The 20964-nt window shown below is 44.6% G+C and overlaps 1 protein-coding gene across 4 annotated transcripts in view; it reads left to right on the top strand.

Moving 5' to 3' along the window:
• LOC139376359 (zinc finger E-box-binding homeobox 1-like) overlaps window positions 1-20964 on the top strand; it is a 92777-nt gene that overhangs the window by 32191 nt on the left and 39622 nt on the right. For all 4 annotated transcript variants that reach the window (XM_071118797.1, XM_071118799.1, XM_071118798.1 and 1 more), the window contains exon 2: window positions 20496-20660. In XM_071118797.1, the coding sequence (XP_070974898.1) occupies window positions 20496-20660 (165 nt within the window). The remainder of the gene's footprint in view (window positions 1-20495; window positions 20661-20964) is intronic.

The raw sequence follows: 20964 nt of genomic DNA, 5'->3' as shown, positions 1-20964 counted from the left end.
AAACAGTTGTGTGGTGTAAAAGGCCTAGTCATTCACAGTGTGGTTGTGTGGTAGGTTTAATAGCTTTTCTGCCCTGCATGTGCCTCATTCGGCTCCCAGACACAGCAGGATTTTACAGGAACTATAGACTGTGAGAGTGGCTGCCTACACCTAGAGAGAAAGAGAAAGAGAAAGAGAGAGGAGAGGGGAGAGAGGTGTGGAGCTCATTTAGAGGAGAAACCTCCCTCACTCTTTCTATTCCTCTTTCCTTCCCTCCCGCCCTGTCTATCTTGCTTTCATTCCCTCTCTTTTTCATGTGTCAATGTGGATTGGATCAGCTGCACTCTGAGGTTGTAAAAGGCTTGAACGTATTTCTACCTCGACAGGTCCCTCAGCTCAGAGTAGAGAAGGGGCCACAACCGGATTGAACCGGTTTCAGTCCCACCTAGGTGGTACTGCTTCTGGGGAGCTCAGCTGCTGCATTGTGGGAACAGGTGACTGGAGCCTGTCTGGGCATTCCAGAGTAAGATTCTAAAGTGTTATTCTTGTTACGGGAGTTGTTGCGCGGGGGAGACCTGGTGGTGTGGCAGAGAGGGTTCAGATGAGAGAGTGCACGAGAAAGAGAGAGAAGGAAAGCAAGGTAGAAAAAGGGAGGGAGAAAAAGAAAAGAGGAATCAACAAAGAGTCAGGGGAATTCCGTCCCCTACAGTGTTAGGAAGAAAGTGCTACGTAGAAACCCTCTATGATGGGGTTTTCATAGAACCGAATGTAATTGGTTTTACCGGGGACTAGTGGTGTTACGTTTGATATCCTGGAGCTCCGAAGCACGCGGTCAAAGTCGCTAAGCAGTTTACTTTGCCTGATGCCTCCGTCACTTTATCAGAAGCACATCGATGACGTCCGAAGCTTTGTTTCGTCGAACAACCACCCGATCGGTTTGGTATTGGTTATGGTAGAAGACAAAAAGTGGCTACTCTGCGCACCCTCTACAATGTATGGGACGTCATCTATAATAATTAGACTTTTGAGTGTTTTACTCAACACAGCAACGCTGGTTATTAACTCTGGTTATTAACAACACTAGGGTTATTTTACACCACTGAGTGTTAATTTAACTCCTGAATCAACACTATAAATATTACACTGAAAAATCAACACTTGGTAAAACGGGACAATTTGCCATGTACCATACAGTACAATACACTGCAGGTTCAGTCATACTCCTCAGGCGTTCGGCGCTCGACGTCGCCGGCTTTCTAGCCATCGCCGGTCATGTTCTCATTGTTCCATTTGTTTTGTCTTGTTCCCTGCACACCTGGTTTACATTCCCTAATCACACTGCATGTATTTATTCCTCAGTTCCCCCCATGTCTTTGTGTGAAATTGTTTTGTTACGTGTTTAGTGTGATGCGCCAGACTGGTTTTTCCCCCCGGTATCATATTTTGACCCGTTGTATGTATTTCTCATACATTTGTATATTTGTCAATGTTTTCGCGCTTATTGACTTTTATCTGTGGCTGGAGGGTTTTTGACGCAGTTACGTCTGTCTTTTGTGCTTTTGCCAAATACAAGTGCGCCTGATCACAACTCACTTCTCTCCTGCACCTGACTTCGTACCAGCAGCGCACAACATTGACAGGGAATACCAGAATACCACAAGTATTTCCATATAGCTACAGTTTTAAAAGATTCTCAGACTTGTCTTTTTTACATTTATGAGATTACTCAAACTCCTGATGTTGAAGTTTAAACACTGAAGTAAACCCTAATGCTCAGGCACTATAGAAAATAAGAATACACATTTTTTTCTCTCTCTCTCTCTCTCTCTCTCTCTCTCTCTCTCTCTCTCTCTCTCTCTCTCTCTCTCTCTCTCTCTCTCTCTCACACACACTCACACTCACACTCACACACACACACACACACACACATAGCCTAACCAACACAAGCTCAATATCGGCACTATTTTGGTCATGGTGTGGTTGTTACTTGTTGCTTATGAGAGAAGGTGAGGGGACTGTAGTGCAGTAGACTCACCCGCCCACCCAGTCACACTCACTCACGAGAGACTGCTGGGTGCTTGGATGATGGCTGACTGCATATTAACACTGCCTTCACCTGAAACCATATGGCTCTGATAAAGCTTCTCTCTGAACGCATATAGTCTATTAACTTATTGCCTGAGAAATAGGTGTCTTGCCAGAACTGCTGACACTGGAAATTTACAGTGGTTCACAAATGACCAATCAGGCCATCTAGGGAGTTGTTCCTGATCAGGACATGTGGTAAAAAAACTCACTCCGGACCCTAGCGACTGTAAGCCTGATTAGAGCAGTGAATGTTAGTGGTAAACTACTCAGTGGTGAGGCCTGTCTCTGCCCCCCTGGGTGCATCTAAAATGACACCCCATTTCCCTACATAGTGTACCACTATGCCCCATGGGGAATAGGGTGCCATTTGGGTCGCAAACTCCATCTCTCTGCCAGGCTGTTCAGCCAGAGGAAGTTCTGTTCTGCCAGTAGCTGTTCCCCTCAGCCCCCTCTTTCCTCTGCCCCCCAGCTGCCAGGGTCAATGCTGCTGGGCACCAGGTGTGAAGTCAGTAGTCTCAGCCAGGCGGAACGCTTCGCCTTCAACCCCTCCTGCTCTACCCTGCTTTATCTCCAGGCCCCTGGGAGAAACTCCTCCTACCTCCACTCCTCTCCTGAGCCCTCCTCTCCTGAGCCCTCCTCTCCTGAGCCCTCCTCTCCCGAGCCCTCCTCTCCCGAGCCCTCCCTTCCTGAGCCCTCCTCTCCTGAGCCCTCCTCTCCTGAGCCCTCCTCTCCCAAGCCCTCGTCTCCTGAGCCCTCCTCTCCCAAGCCCTCGTCTCCTGAGTCCTCCTTTCCCGAGCCTTCCTCTCCTGAGCCCTCCTCTCCTGAGTCCTCCCTTTCTGAGCCCTCCTCTCCTGAGCCCTCCTTTCTTGCTGCCCCTGGCTTAATCACACACATCTTACTGCCAAAACAGGAACTCAACAACTGCCTGTAATAGCCTACTTGAAAACAGGAGTAATCTGAATCAGGCTTTCTACAGTGAGGTGAAGTGAGGACCCCATTTTTAGCCATGCTCTGCCTGGTGAGTGATAGAAGAGAAGCAGAGAGAGAGAGAGAGAGAGGACTGAGGGAAGAGAAACTGCTAATGACTCAAAAACACAAAACCTGGCTTGTCAGTCCTCTGTGCTCATTTGTGCATGACGCCGGCCTGGGGGGGTGAGTGTGTCACAGCGGAAAGCCCGATATTGTTAGACCAGGAGGATGGAGAAGAGAGAGAGAGAGAGGGTGAAGAGACAGGACAGAGAGGTAGAGAGAGTGAAGAGCGGGGGGCATAGAGGGAGAAGAGAGAGAGAGTGTCAAAGGGGAGGGGGCAGAGGTGAACTAAGGTGGGATGCTCTGCAGCATTGCGCTGCTTTTCTCTGTCAGTGTTAAAGGTAAGACATTGACGATGCGGCACGTGAGCTGCTCTGACAGACAGTTTAGTGACGAGGCCCAGAGAGAGAGAGAGAGAGAGAGAGTAGATAGAACCGCAGAGGGATAGAGACAGATAAAGAGAGAGACAGACAAAACGAGAGCGAAAGAGGGGTGGGGAGGGTGGAGCGCGAGATAGAGAGAGAACCACACAGGGAAGAGAACTGTGAGAAGAGAGGCCCTGCTACTAAACTGACTATAAGGCTAGAGAAAGAGAGAGAACCACACAGAGAAGAGAACTGTGAGAAGAGAGGCCCTGCTACTAAACTGACTATAAGGCTAGAGAAAGAGAGAGAACCACACAGGGAAGAGAACTGTGAGAAGAGAGGCCCTGCTACTAAACTGACTATAAGGCTAGAGAAAGAGAGAGAACCACACAGGGAAGAGAACTGTGAGAAGAGAGGACCTGCTACTAAACTGACTATAAGGCTAGAGAAAGAGAGGGAACCACACAGGGAAGAGAACTGTGAGAAGAGAGGCCCTGCTACTAAACTGACTATAAGGCTAGAGAAAGAGAGAGAGGCCTAAATGCTGCATTTCTATAACAGAATAGTTGAATTCAGGTGTCGTTGCAATTTGTCACGCCTCTGATGATGGTGAATCGCTGGTCAATTGATGGCATTCCCTCCATTGTTTTTGCCAGGTGGTGATGAATGACGGTGCAGATTGACACTGACAAGCAATGTGGTGCGTGGCTCACTTTACTAGCTCGTTCACTTAAGCACTGACAATCACATGAATACCGCAACAAATAACCCACATACAGTGTGAATATAACCATGATAAATGGCAACAGAGGGAGAGGCAGATGAGAGATGAATATGAACGTTTATGTGGCTTAGGGCATCATTGGAATGAATCCAGTATCGTAGTTACGATGCAGGTTAAAAACAGAGCTCTTTCCTTGCGTCTGGCAGAATTCTGAATCATGAAGTCAGACTCAGGAATCGTAATTTCCATGGAGATGAGAGGCAGCCAGTAATTCCCAGGCACACTACGAGTGTTTCCATGCCCACTCTCAGCAAAGAACACACACACCCTGACACACACACTCACGCACACCCCGACACACAGAGGAAAGCCCCTCTAGATGTAGCCAGTGCTGTAAGCCAGGGACTTCCCCCAAAACCTTTGAGTACATATGGTTGTGTGTTTGTAGGTGTGCGCTGTGTGTGTGTTCGTGTCACATGTGCGTGTGTGTGACATAGTGGAACGTAGTGAGAGAGACCCCAGCAGGGAGGGAAGTGTGTTGGAGTCATCAGGGTTAGCAGTAATCAGGCCTCTCCAGCTGCTTCCTGTGTGGGGAGACCCAGGTGCTCAGGCCCTTTCTCCCCCCAGAGACACAGCTTGCGCCAGAGTCACAAATGGCACCCTATTACCTATAGAGTGCACTACTTTTGGCCAAAGCCCAATGGTCTCTGGCCAAAAGTAGTGCACTATATAGGGAATTGGGTGCCATTTGGGACACAGACAGAGCCAGTGCTGGCCCCCAGCACAGAATGGCAGGAACTTGGAACGGGAGAGGAGTTAACCTCTGTGCCTCCACACACACAAATACAGGCACACAAGACAGAAATACACAAGCACATAGACATATACAGAAGCAAACACACATGTGACACACTAACTCTCACAATTGTTTTACTATCCTTGTGGGAACTAAACATTGAATTATCATTCAAAATCTTATTTTCCCTAACCCCTAACTCTAAGCCTTTAATCTAACCTCAATCCTAACCTTAATCCCAAACGCCTAACCTTACCCCTAACTCCTGACCCTCAACCTAACCACATAACCCTAACAATAACCTTAATTAACCCAAAATAGCATTTTTCGTTGTGGGGACCGGCGAAATGTCCCCAATTGTCCAAATTTTCCTTGTTTTACTATCCTTGTGAGGACCTCTGGGTCCCACAAGGACAGCAAACCAGCAAAAAAACACACACATGCACACACACACATATCAGTGGAAGCTGCTGAGGGGAGGACGGCTCATAATAATGGTCGGAACGGAGCAAATGGAACGGCATCAAACTCCTGGAAACCATGTGTTGTGTTTGATACCATTACACTTATTCCCCTCTAGCCTTTACCACAAGCCCGTCCTCCCCAATTAAGATGTGGCAGTCTCTATGGGGGTGCCACGAGGTTCAATTCTCGGCCCGACTCTTTTCTCTGTATATATCAATGATGTCACCCTTGATGCTGGTGATTCTCTGATCCACCTCTACGCAGACAACACCATTTTGTATACTTCTGGCCCTTCTTTGGCCCTTCTGTGTTAACAAACTTCCAAACGAGTTTCAGTGCCTTACAACACTCCTTCCGTGGCCTCCAACTGTTCTTAAATGCTAGTAAAACTGAATGCACGCTCTTCAACCGTTCGCTGCCTGCACCTGCCCCCGTCTAGCATCACTACTCTGGACGGTTCTGACTTAGAATATATGGACAACTACAAATACCTAGGTGTCTGGTAAGACTGTAAACTCTCCTTCCTGACTCACATCAAGCATCTACAATCCAAAATTAAATCTAGAATCGGCTTCCTATTTCACAACAATTGCCTCCTTCACTCATGCTGCCAAACATACCCTCTTGAAATGAACTATCCTACCAATCCTCGACTTCATCGATGTCATTTACAAAATAGCCTCTAACACTCTACTCAGCAAATTGGATGTAGTCTATCACAGTGCCATCCGTTTTGTCACGAAAGCCCCATATACTACCCACCACTGCGACCTGTATGCTCTCGTTGTCTGGCACTCGCTACATATTCGTCGCCAAACCCACTGGCTCCAGGTCATCTATAAGTCTTTGCTAGGTAAATCCCCGCCTTATCTCACCTCACTTGTCACCATGGCAACACCCACCCATAGCACGTGCTCCAGCAGGTATATTTCACTGGTCATCCCCAAAGCCAACACCTACTTTGGCCGCCTTTCCTTCCAGTTCTCTGCTGCCAATGACTGGAACGAATTGTAAAAATCACTGAAGCTGGAGACTTATATCTCCCTCACTAACTGTAAGCATCAGCTGTTAGAGCAATTTACCAATCACTGTACCTGTACACAGCCCATCTGTAAATAGCCCACCCAACTACCTCATCCCCATATTGCTGTTTATCTTCTTGCTCTTTTGCACCCCAGTATCTCTACTTGCACATCATCATCCCCACATCTATCACTCCACTGTTAGTGCTCAATTGTAATTATATTGCCACTATGGCCTATTTATTGCCTTACTTCCCTAATCTTACTACATCTGCACACACTGTACATAGATCTTCCTATTGTGTTATTGACTGTACGTTTGTTTATGTGTAACTCTGTGTTGTTGTTTGTGTCGCACTGCTTTGCTTTATCTTGGCCATGTCGCAGTTGTAAATGAGAACTTGTTCTCAACTGGTCTACCTGGTTAAAAGGTGCCACCCGTGACACATGCACATACAAACACACTGCGCACACAAGCAGTCTCCTTAATAGCTCCCCATTCCCTCTTCAGTGTTTGAACACAAAGTAAGGGCCATGACCTCATGACCTCAGCTATTCTCTGGCCACAATCATTCAGCTGATGGATGACAGGGGGAACTGACCCCAGATCTGTAACCATTGGTTATCTAAGGTAAAGTCAGTCTCTTAACAGTAATACACTGAGTAACGATTACACTCAGAACCCCCAGGGGAAAATATTGGGCAAAGTCCAATTTGACACAGTCACTCTTCATGAGATTAGCTTTCCTCTGTTTGCAGAGACTTTCATAGTGCATGTCTGAGTCTAATCAATATTGGAGGAGCTCCAGTGTAAAGCTCTAGGATTTTAGACTAGAGCCCAGGGCAGAACAGGGCAGGTTGCCTTTACGGTGGCTCGGAGTGGATCAGATGAGACTCTGCCTGGCAAACCTAGTGATGTCGTGAAATCAGCCTGCTGTGTTTGTGTGTGTGTGTGCTACCTAGCAAATCCAATGACATCATCGTGATTTAGTGATGCAGTCGGAGGGGAAATTTGGTGACTCTGTTCTCACTCAGCGCAGATGCTTAGAGGGAAGTGTGGGGGAGATTTTGAGGGGTGTGTGTGTGTGTGTGTGTGTGTGTTTGTGTGTGTGTATGTGTGAGGAAACCATCCAACATTCTATAGAAGTAATATCTTAATTAGGCTAACTAGGCTACCTATTCTCCACATGGTAAAACACCGAACTGCTGATAGGCTATAGTTCAGAAATACACTTTTGTAACCAACTCCTTAAATGTCCTTTCAGCCTTTCTCCTGTACTGTGATGGAAAACTGTACATGGTCATTTAGGGTTTATCAACAGTTTAAAAAAATCTGAAACGTTTTACTGCATCATAGTGTAAATGATGGTGCATTATGGGAAAATTGCTGTATTTCTAATGGTACTGTAATTCCACCCAACAGAATACAGTAGTACTCAACCATATCTTTGGAGCGCCAAAAACCTTCGGCAGCTAGTCTTAAATCTTAAATGGTTGAGCATTTAACATATTTGTCACGCTGGCATAAAGGGTCGGGAGACAGGCGCAGGAATGCGTAATCTGGGTTTATTACACCTAAATGACGGCGTGCCATGTAAAGGCACGGGGACAAAGACCAAACAAATACTATATAAAACACAGGCTTGAAACCCAAACAAAAGAGCGAGGAGTATCTCAAATAAATAACACAAGCGCACAATGATTATCACACGGGACGAGACCCATAATCATATGCGCAATCCACAATGACACGAAAGCCAAAACACACAGCACAGGTACTCACACGACCAACGGACATAGTAACAATAATCGACAGGACAATGGTAAACCAAGGACACACTTATACAATTACTAATCACTGGGAATAGGGGCCAGGTGTGCGTAATGAAAGTTCCGGAGGGATCCGTGACAATGTCCTTTTTTGTCTGTTTTGCCTTGCCAAACTGCCAGTTTGGTAGGCATCTAGAAGTCAAGTGATGTAAAACACCAAACATTCATTAATATGCTGTAATGTTTGTAAACACTTTACCCAGCAGCCAACCAGCTTGCACCAATCCCTTGTAATTACAGTAAAATACTGTGAAATACAAACCCCTCCTCTCAAAGAATTTAATTAATCCATTCATTCATACTGATTACAGTAGCCTTTACTTTTTTACAGTAAAAGTCCTTTGATACCGTATTTATATTACAGTAGGTGTACTGTAATATGAAATACATTATTATACTTGCGACTGAGCTGCCTGTAAGCTACTGTCAAATTCATGGTAACCCCTTTACAGTGTGGAGTGTTAGCTTAGTAATGTGGTTTTCAATCCAGACAACCCTTTAGGATGTGACATTTACCTGCCAGAGAGAGTTACTGTACTGGAGACGAGGTAACACGACATCACAATCACACAGAGTCCATCAGAGAGACAGAGAGAGATGGAGAATTTGTGTGTGTGTTTGTGTGCATTTGTGCGTGCGTGCATGCTTGTACTGTGTACCTTCAGCAGCACCTAACACACTCTTACACCTTTTGGACCAATCACTAAGGAAGGGCTGCTAACAAGACACATCAGCAGCGTCCTCAGTGAGTACACTACAGTACCATCACCACCACCACCACCATCATAATCCCCATCACTTCCACCACCATTATCACACATGTACAGTATCTGTGTGTTATGTCTTTATATATATATATATATATATATATATATATATATATATATATATATATATATATTTAGAGTGTTTTCCGTGGTTCTAAACCAGTATGACAGTGCTAGCAGAGCAGACCCACAACCTTATACTGTGATTTGACAAAGGAGAGCAGTCAGTTCCTGTCAGTCAGTCAGCTTCATTCAGAGAGGCTATTTATCTAGGAGAGAGGGCAGGGCAGTGTAACCTGGCAGACTGGAAACACACACATACACACACCATGCTATCTGCTCTTCCTTCTATCTGTCCAGTGAGGTGTGATTGGAAGCAGCCAAGCGTGACAACAGCCATTTAAAATACCCACCGGCTCCCTGACCAGATAACTGTAGCAGTACAGCCAAAGTCACAGAGGCACAACCTAGCACACACACACACACACATACACACACACACACACACACACACACACACACACACACACACACACGCAAAAACCCTTGATTAAATATGTGGGAAAATCTAGCAAAATGTCTGAATTGTCTTCTCTGAGCCCATAGAGAAGAAGATAGATGATCTAATAAGTAGAATGCTCTAAGAGGATGTGATGTATAGCTACAGAGGAAAGGGTAGAGTCCTCACCTCAAAACCCATTGGACGAGAATGTCAGAGGGCTTTCTCATCCAATGGGTTTTGAGAAGGAGGAGAGGAGAGAGGACGGCAGGAGTATGCAATTGAGATTACTCCCTGTCTCCACCCCCTTTACTCTCATTTCTCCATTTAGCTTCTTCGAATAGCTTCCGGATCACTCAAGGGATCATCTGTTCGATAGCAGTGTGTGTGTGTGTGTGTGTGTGTGTGTGTGTGTGTGTGTGTGTGTGTGTGTGTTACATTATGCATGGTGGCACATGGTCTTTAAATACTTCAGTGATCAAATGAAGAAGTCGCCACGCCTGCCCGCTTACAGCGATCACGTTAAAGAGGAGGGGTATCTGGTTACCTAGTGCTATCTGTCTGCTGTGTGTGTGTGTGTATTAGGGCTGAGAATGGCCAGGGACCTCACAACATGAAATTATCACAATACTTTGTTCTGCGATTCTCACGATTATGTATTGCGATTCGATACTGTGATTTTACTGCGATAGAGCTTTTTAAACATATTGCTCACCATATGTCTGCTGCAGAGGGACAAGAGAGAGCCATGAGTAAACACATTTTGATCAGTCATGGAAATAAAAGTGCTGAAAACAAGTTGGCTCCCTATTTAAAAAGATGGAGAACCAGCTATGAAGGAGAGTTTTGGTGCAGGTACAGCCAACTAGTGCCAAAATAATATTGAGATATTGTCAAAAACGACATCGTCAGAAATAGTATCCTGATATGTAACTATTGATTTTTTTCCCATCACTAGTGTGTGTGTGTGTGTGTGCGTGTGTGTGTGTGTGTGTTGCACTCTGAGGTACCTGGTGCATGTAACATGATCGACCGCCCGCCTGTCAAAGTCCCTCACACACACACACACACACACACACACACACACACACACACACACACACACACACACACACACAGGGTGTGGCCCCTCTTCCTCTCCAAACAACCTGCAGATAGACGACCAGAGCTGATATACTGAAGATAACAAGTACAGTACTAATCTACTGTGACAACAACAGGCCAAACACAACCAGCCTCATAATCTCATGTGACACTGTGTTGTTGATATTCGCTCTCTCCTGAATTATAGGGATTTATAATCTATGATTAATGAATGACTCTGCATCATGCTCTTTGCTCTATTGTTTATACAGTGTGTGTAACACTGATGTAGCCTTCCTGTGTTTATACACCGGGCTCAGAGAAATACTGGTGTAGCCTAAATAAAATCTGTGGTATTATGTAAACATGTTTGTGAGGTGATTAGAGAGGGAGTGATCAGGCCCCAACTGTATGTGTCTACCTCCGGGTCATATTCGTTAGTACACAGTACTAAACTATTTGCAACGGGAAACGAAAACAAGTTCATGTAGTCCCGTTTGGTGCCTAGTGAATACAGCCAAGGTTTTCCATGAGTTTCCTCCTGGAGCCTTGTTTGACTGGAATATTAGAGGATGATTTAGGCTGCGTCCCAAATGGCACCCTGTTCCCTATGGGCCTATGGTCAGAAGTAGTGCGCTATATAAGGAGTAGGGTGCCATTTGGGTCACAAAAATGGCCTTCCTCCTCCCTGTGGCCGTGGCATGTCTGTGTTTGATAAGAGCCTCCCCCTGGGCTGGTGCAGGGCTGAGGGGAGGGACTGGAGAAGGCAGAAATAGCACAGGTGTGTGTGTGTGTGCGTGTGCGTGTGTGTGTGTGTCTCACAGCTAAGGCTGCTCTGCCAAGAATAAGAGATTAGGAGAAACTGTGCTGACCCCCTTTCCTTCCTTCTTTGAAACTGACCCAGAGGATAATGACGTTAAGTACGTTACACAATTTATCACAGGAATTACACATATTCACACACACACACACACACACACACACACACACACACACACACACACACACACACACACACACACACACACACATACACACACACACACACACACACACATACTGCCTTACACATATCACAAGTACAGCCTATATACACTACTATAACATAGCCTATACTGTAGAAAATACAGATGTATAGAATGTAAGCAAATAGTGTAAAGCACCCATAAACACACACACACACACACACACACACACACACACACACACACATACAGCCTTACACATATCACGCGTACAGCCTATATACACTACTATAAGACGTAGACACATAGCCTATACTGTAGAAAATACAGATGTATATAATATAAGCAAATAGTGTAAAGCACCCATAAACACACACACACACACACACACACACACACACACACACACACACACACACACACACACACACACACACACACACACACACACACACTTAGGTGGGAGGAGAAGGAAAGTGGTCTGTGCTGTGTGTAGTTGATGTCACCTATGATGCTTCTTCACAGAGCAGAGCAGAAGACCCAGAGGGCTTACGGTTCTTCTGCATCCATTCAGTCACTCTGTCTCTCTCTGTCTCTCTCAGAAACCACTCAGCTAGCACACAAATGCCAGAAAAGAGAGTGGAGAATAATGAAAATCTACGTGATAGAGTTTCAAGCCAGGGGCAACACAGGTCCAACTCCAACCTGTGAGATGAACTGATTCAATGTACCTAAGGACCCCAGCTGTCACAGTGTGAGTGTGTGTGTGTCTGTGCAAGTCTTTTATACTGAGAGTGCTTTGAAACATAGCAACCTGTATGTTCTTCATATTTCCTATAGGATTCCACTGTTGACCTTTTCCTTGCTGTTTGCTTCGGCAGTTTATGTCAGAGCGGCCGGAGAAGGTGGAAAGCTTGTCTAACAGCAGATTCTGCTGTGACGTGGCTACAGAGGACTCCTACGTTGTTGATGGGCCTCCCTGTTCTATGTTAACAGCTCAATCAAACAGCCAGGCTGTGTCCGTGTGAATGCAGGAATGTACTTGTCTCTTGCTGCTCTTTCCTATGTAGTGTACTACTTCCAGAAAGAGGCACACACAAACACAAACGCACACACACACACACACACACACAATACCAGGAGAAGCTGCTGCTCAATAAATAACTAGCAGTGTGTGTGTGTATGTAGCAGCTTTTGTATTTTTTTGTCTGTGCTAAATGTGCTCTGTGCTGCCCCCTATCTGTTCTGATTTATATGACCACTCATTAAAGGCGGTGTTAGCACCATCTGGATACGTCTCAAATGGCACCCTATTCCCTACATAGTGCACTAATTCTGACCAGAGCCCTATGGGGCCATATGGGTCCTGGTCAAAAGTAGGGCACCATATAGGGAATTGAGTACCATTTGAGATGCATCCTCTGTGAGTAGACTGCTCTGACAGTCTGTCAAGTAGCCTACACCTCCTTAGTCACCAGCACCTCCGCATTAGACCTAGCTATTATTTCTTCCCAGAAATGGACACGCTGTTTTCAAATTGGCCCACATTTGTTTCAGGTGTGTTTCAAATGAGTTTGTCTAATTTTACCTCCTCCTGATGCATGCTCATTTGCCAAATATAGAGTAATAGACTTAAATTGGTTACACAGGTTGATAGGCATACTGCCTGCATCCCAAATGGCACCCTATATAGTGCACTACTTTTGACCTGGCCCCATAGGGCTCTGGTCGACAGTAGTGCACTATATAGGGAATAGGTTGACACGTGCCAGCAGCATACCACCCTGCAGCCCACTGCTGGCTTGCTTCTGAAGCTAAGCAGGGTTGGTCCTGGTCAGTCTCTGGATGGGAGACCAGATGCTGCTGGAAGTGGTGTTGGAGTGCCAGTAGGACGCACTCTTTCCTCTGGTCTAAAAAACATTCCAATGCCCCAGGGCAGTGATTGGGGACACTGCTCTGTGTAGGGTGCCGTCTTTCGGATGGGACGTTAAACGGGTGTCCTGACTCTCTGAGGTCATTAAAGATACCATGACACTTATTGTAAGAGTAGGGGTGTTAACCCCGGTGTCCTGTAACTATTCCCCTGGTCGTTGCTGTAAATGAGAATGTGTTCTCAGTCAACTTACCTGGTTAAATGTTTTAATTTTTTTTAAAATGTGTGATGGGGACTAGTAGGGCAGTGACTGTGTGACTCAGTTTATGTGCTGCTAGACTATTTCATGAGCCTGTAGAGGGAATCAGGAAGTACAGTATGGTTTTCAGAAGACTAGGAATGCCACTTTAAACCAGGAAGATGTGCAGTATAGTATTGAAGTGGATACTGCATTGGACAGGAGGAATAAGATGACCCCCTATTCCCTATGTAGTGCACTACTTTTGACAAGAGCCCTTAGGGCCTTGGTCAAAAGTAGTGCACTACATAGGGAATACGGTGCCATTTGACACATAGACAAAAAAATAGGCTCATATTGTTACTAAGCAGTCATTGGTAGATTATATAGTATTCTGCCCAGTTTCACAGAAGTAGTCAGAAAACAAGCTACATTTAATAGGTAGGCTATGTCTTAAAAAATATGAAAGGTGACCCAGGTAAGTATAAATAGCTTTCTAACTTTGAATTCATGATTCATGGTCTTTCAGGTCGTCACACACAAAGTGGCGTCTCATCTTTTCTGTAAAGAGCTGCTATGCTGAGTTGGTGATGTGTGTGCCAATTGGCACCTATTCTTATAGTGATCTACTTTGGCTAGAGTCCTATAGAGGGGTTGGCTGACAACGTCACAAAAATGATGAGCGCGCATCGATGTGGCCAGAAGCCGTGCTTTGTTATGATTCTGAATGGTCAGATCGCTACCAACAATTTGGGGAATCATAGGTGGCTCGTTTTAGCTAGTTTTATCTTGTCTTGATGCCATGTCTTGTTTTGACTGATTTCATGTCAATGCTAATGTGGCTCAAATTCACTAGCTAGCAAAACAACAACTGTGACATTGTATTTGAGAGACAACAAGTGCTCATTGTGCAAGTGTATTTATGTCATCAATAAACATTTGGAGACAAAATATAGTTTACATCAGAGACGCCACTAGACATTCAGAACATCCGGGTCTCAGCCCTGAAGACCTGGGGCTAACTACGGAGGGAGGATTTTATCTCTGCGTGACCAAAATGAAGAGTCCCGCACTCTTGGCCTCGCACGCTAGCCGTGAACATTTTGCAAAAACATAACGCTATGTTGCATATCTCACTGCTTTCCTCCATGCGCTGTGCTCTCCTGACGCCTAATAATGAACACTTCTTAATATTAATTCAATGGGTTGGGGTCAGTAAACCCATGGAATATGGTGTCAATATTTTTTTTTTACATCTACTAGTGAGTACAAATTACAAGTGCATAACTATATCTTAATTTTCCATGAAGAAAAATTGTTGGGAAAAGTATTTATCATTTCGTTGCAATGTTTTCATAAACCATGTCCAATATTTGACTGGCAATAGAAAAAGCCTCTTGTTGATGTTGGTGACATTACTGCTAACTAATGTGAGATTGTCATGCTGCGCTCACTGTGCAGTTTCAAAATAATCAAAATGGTGGCAGCCTACACCACTAATGCATGTTTTGCACAAAACACTTTAGTAGTTACATGTAATATAGCAGGATTGGGATTTTAGGTTGACTTCCTTTGGATTACGTTTGAACTGCATAACCTCACGTTAGCAGTAGGCTTGAATTAAAACTGTAGAGTGGGGGGGAGGGGGGGGGGGGGGTGACAACTTTTGCAGATAATATGTACAAACATGCTTGAAAATCATGATTTTAGAATATTTGGGGTAATAAATCACAGATTCCAAGGTCAATTAGCTACAGAACAATATTTCTACCTAATTACACAAAAATAAATACACCCCCTCCAACACCCCTGTAGTAACAACACTTCACACTTTTACACACATGTACATACCAGCATACAATCCTTTCTCCAACTAAATATTCACAATGTTTGCGAGTTATATTACACAGTACTAGGATGTTAGTCCATCCATAAAGATAAAACATTTAACAAAATTAAACTGTAGGTGCAAACCTGTCTATGACTTCACTCTTTCCCAAAGGTGTTAGTATGTACAGTACCAGTCAAAAGTTTGGACACACCTACTCATTCCAGGGTTTTACTTTATTTTTAAATAATAGTGAAGACATCAAAACTATGAAATAACACATATGGAATCATGTAGTAACCAAAAAAGCATTGAACAAATTTAAATCTATTTTATATTTGAGATTCTTCAAAGCAACCACCCTTTGCCTTGGTGACAGTTTTGCGCTCTCTTGGCATTCTCTCAACCAGCTTCATGAGGCGTGGAATTCATTTAAATTAACAGGTGTGCCCTGTTAAAAGTTAATTTGTGGAATATCTTGCCGCCTTAATGCATTTGAGCCAATCAGTTGTGTTGTGACAAGTTAGGGGTGGTATATAGAAGATAGCCCTATTTGGTAAAAGACCAATACAATATTATGGCATGAACAGCTCAAATATTTATGCCCCATGGAAGCGCACACATCGTTTTCATGACGTTGTCAGCCAACCCATCTATGTAGCTAGATGCTAAATAATTGTATTGTAAACACACACACAATCTATTAACTTACTTCTGCAAATACAACAACCGCCTCTGTGTTTGCTGAGCTACATCTTCAATTCTGTATAGCCAGCTTTGTTTTTTCAACAGATAACCTTAATGTTAGCTAGCTAATTGAGCTGACGTTACCAAACATAGCTACTGTCATGTTAGCCATGTTAGCCTTAAGTTAGCTAGCTATCTTTATTAGTAATTTTAGCATATTTGGACAGTACTTGATTAGACAGTAATTGGTTAGTTAGTGATACTTTGTCTGTTGGTGATGCAGAGCTCCAGCAGTTGTATTCAGTGTCCAGATAGCTAATCAATAACTGTACTGACAAAGTAAAAATCTGTCATTCTGCACCGCAACTCTCTGATTCAGAGGGGTTGGGTTAAATGCGGAAGACACATTTCAGTTGAAGGCATTCAGTTGTACAACTGACTAGGTATCCCCCTTTCACTTTCCTGTCAAAAACCTGCGCATAAAATGTGCTAGGTTGCTAATGAAGCTGCACTGCTAGCTAGACTGGGTAGTCCCTCAGTGAAGCTTTTGAGTCAACATGTTTAAATGTAAATTACTCGAATCTGGCTTACGAGGTCAATAACTCTGAATAACATCATCATGGGCTAACAAAATGTGCTATAGTAACAGCAACCTAACAAAGTTTACCTCCGGTTCTCGTTCTCATCTTTGCGCTCGCTTCCTCAGAGATTGAACAGACGCAGCACGCCGGATTAGGATTTCTTTGGACAAATAAGAAAAGACTTTGGAAAACCACTTTGACTCTGCCTCCTAAAGTGCCACCGTACACAAAAATGCTGTTATTAGGCAGCACTAAAAAGGCAGGGCAGGCAAGGGCTCATGTTTGGGAGTATTCATTGCAGTGTAGCCTAGCTGGTTTTAAACCATCCCAGCAGTGAAAAAGCCTCAGGACGGAGAGAATATAATTTGGGGCTAAAACCCTGAAAGCCCGGGTCTGGTGACCTCAATGGTTTACATGTTGTCAGCAATCTAAAACAGGGGTGTCAAACTCATTCCATGGAGGGCCTAGTGTCTGCAAGTTTTTGTTTTTCCCATTCAATTAAGACCTAGACAACTATGTGAGGGAAGTGATTTACTAATTAGTGACCTTAATTCATCAATCAAGTACAAGGGAGGAGCGAAAACCCGCAGACACTCGGCCCTCCATGGAATGAGTTTGACACATAATCTAAGCCAACTGTCACGCCCTGACCATAGAGAGCCCTTGGTTCTCTATGGTGTAGTAGGTCAGGGCGTGACTAGGGGGTGTTCTAGTATGTCTATTTCTATGTTGATGGTAATATGTTTCCCAATTAGAGGCAGCTGTTTATCGTTGCCTCTGATTGGGGATCATATTTAGGTAGCCATTTCACCACCTGTGTTTTGTGGGATATTGTTTGTGTTTAGTTGCCTGTGTGCACTTAACGTTTCGTTGTTTCTTTATTGTTTTGTTTGTTTCAAAGAGATTAAAAAATATGTGAAACTATACTCACGCTGCGCCTTGGTCCGCTCATTACGACGATCGTGACACCAACCCATAGTTGTGCACACGTTGGTGTTGTACCTACCCGTCTATGGGTTGAGACAATATGGTTGATTGAAAAGGGTGTATAGTTTTTCACACTTGCTATTGTATTAATATTGAAGTCTCCCGAGTGGTGCAGCGGTCTAAGGCACTGCATCTCAGTGCTAGAGGCGTCACTACAGACACTGGTTCGATTCCAGGCTGCATCACAACCGGCCGTGATTAGGAGTCCCATAGGGCGGCGCACAATTGGCCCAGCGTGGCCCGGGTTAGGTTTTGGCCACGGTCTGCCATTGTAAATAAGAATTTGTTCTTAACTGACTTGCCTAGTTAAATAAAGGTAAACATATATATATTTTAAAATAACCTCAATTTCAACAGCAGTACCATACTGAAATACATCACTGGCTGAGGCATTGCTCTCCATCTTGACCACTGGCCCACTACTCAAGCTTCTCTCCTCTGCTATCATATCATGGCCCTGCTCTGCCAGCTTCCACACAAAGACAAGGGAATGATGCCACACCCTGCCTCACATCATCAGTAGCAGGCTGTGCCTCTGTCATAGGAGCCTCCAGTATGAGCAAATACAATTAAAGTCTCTCTGTGTTGCTACATCCCCCCCACTAGCCCCCCAGCTGCGGCTGCACCCGTGATTGTCTATGTCCACCCCAGCCCACCCCTCCCTACCCAACACCATCCCACTAGCTGCACACAGTCATACTCACCCTGTGCATGCCTTGTTTCAGCCAGGTGTTTATGCAGGTCTAATTACACACAGCCATAGGAGGAGATGGGAAATTGATTTAGCGGCAAGCTGTGACGACTGGCTGTTATCTAAACACTGTGAGTGTAGCATGGTGATAACATGCAGATAAGACTTAGATGCCCCTGGGCTGCCATCTGTCTGTCTTACTACTGCCTCTTAAGAACAAAGCAGACTGCGCAGATGAATGGTTAAAAACAACAGATCGCCTTACTATCGCCTCTGACCACAGAACATTGGCCGCCATTTTCGGTTAATTTCACATCGATTCTAGCCTAGGCTATATGTGGAATCTGGCTTTTCAGATGTACTTTCCAATCTATGGCAGATGATGTATCAGTATGGCACTTCTCATCACTTATTCCAGGTTGAAACCAGACATTATTGTTCCCGCCCGGCTGCCCTACACATCATTTCATTCCAGAGCTATTTCTCCTGGAGAGTTCATCTGAAAAGGACAAACTGCAACTGGGAGGAAAAATAATCACTTGCTTATCACCCTGGAGAGAGCAAATGTATTTCACATGGCTGCAGTCACTGATTTTATCTGTAGGCACTTTGTTTTAATGGGGAACTGTGTGAAAAATTGCCGTCCATACTGCTTGAATGAACTGCTCCTGTACAGGGGCACAGGGAGGTGGGTGAAGAAGACTACGAGGAGGAGGGAGGCGGGAGGGAGGAAATATGTTTGCATGGTGCTGGAGTGAGGAACAAGACCCATTTGAAAATGCAGGAGGGAGTGTATGCGCGCGCGTGTGTGTGTGTGTGTGTGTGTGTGTGTGTGTGTGTGTGTGTGTGTGTGTGTGTGTGTGTGTGTGTGTGTGTGTGTGTGCGTGTGTGTGTGTTGGGAGCGATGAGGAGGTTGTTTAATGAGGGCTAAGAAGTGGTTGTTTGTTCACAGGTGACAGGTGCTGCAGTCACAGTGCTTCTTCATTACTCTGTGGTTAGGTGCATGTACCCGTAACTCCACACAGACACACACACACACACACACGGTCACCAACACACCCACCCTCCACATCGATCCAGATTGTCATCGACCCCGACCTGCTCTTGTCTGGTCATGATGGCATGATCATCTGCCTGCCCGGCAGAAAACACTGAATCAGCCCAGATGGAAATAAGACTGGACTAAAGGGGAGAAGGATGCATAGGCTGTGTCCCACATGGTGTCCCATTCCCTATATAGTGCCCTACTGGGCCCTGGTCAAAAGTAGTACACTATGTAGGGAATAGTGTGCCATTTGGGATGCATAATTAGCACATACATATTCTTAGCATACACAGCCTAGCTTATTTAAAGGTGCTGCTGCTCTGCATCAAATCAACACGTTCTTCTCCTCTCTTATCCGTCAATGGGTCTCTCTCTCTCTCCCTCTCTATTTCTCTCTCTTTTATCTGTCAATGGGGCTGTGTAAACACTGGAACAGAGGTCTCAGGGTTCATCACTTGAGAAAATTACATTCAAGATAGCTAGCAGTGTTATTATGGATCATTTCAACTTTCAACATGTCGTAGAGAGCAAAGGTTAGAGGACAAAGGTTACTCTTTATTTGTTGTATTTGGAATGATTTTAGCATTTTCCATTACGTTTTCCAAACTTTTTATAACAGTTTTTCCCACTTAACAATTCCAATGCATCTCCATGTAGGCCTAGTAATTCTCTTATCTTTCTACTGAGCAGTTATAATAGTATGTTAGATTTCTGCAACAACCATGCAACAGTGACCCACTAACCTGTAAGCCCAGGCACTTTGCTACCAGATTATTTTCCTCTATCTCTCATTGACTTAGCGTCCTGTCCAGGGGGTGTACTTGTACAACAAGCTACCTTACTACAGAAACAGGAGATAGGCTCCTGCTCTATGGGCTGTTCTGGCTGAGACTTACTTCTTTACTTACTTATTCATTGACCATCCTCTTTCTCTTCTCTCTGTGTCTCCACAGTAACAAATTACAACAATGTTGTGGAGGGCCAGTCAGACTCTGATGATGAGGACAAGCTACACATAGTGGAGGAAGACCCTGATGGTGACAGCACGGTGCCAGAAGACGCCTCAGTAGTATTAACCCAGAACGGTACAGAGACTCACCAAGACACCTGGGATGAAGGTGAGACTCTAGGCTATAGAATACGATAACTTTGTGTGTGTGTGTGTGTGTGTGTGCGTTTGTGTGTGGTTAGACTATACAGTACATACAGAACAATTACTTTTCAATTGTATTAATTTGTCTGATGCTCTAATCTAGAGCGATTTACAGTCAATGCATCAACTAAGTTTAGTAGGGAGAAAATATTGCATATGACAATCATTGCCCTTCTTCGAAATAGCTGCTATCAGCAGAATCCGTGCCAGGAAGAGAAAAACAATTGCAGGTGTGAGTGCAAAAAACTGAACATACAACCACATTGCTG

Source organism: Oncorhynchus clarkii, chromosome 20 (genome assembly GCF_045791955.1).
Source record: "Oncorhynchus clarkii lewisi isolate Uvic-CL-2024 chromosome 20, UVic_Ocla_1.0, whole genome shotgun sequence".
NCBI lineage: Eukaryota > Metazoa > Chordata > Actinopteri > Salmoniformes > Salmonidae > Oncorhynchus > Oncorhynchus clarkii.
Note: the sequence above shows the minus strand (reverse complement) of the source record. Positions and strands in the feature narration are given on the sequence as shown.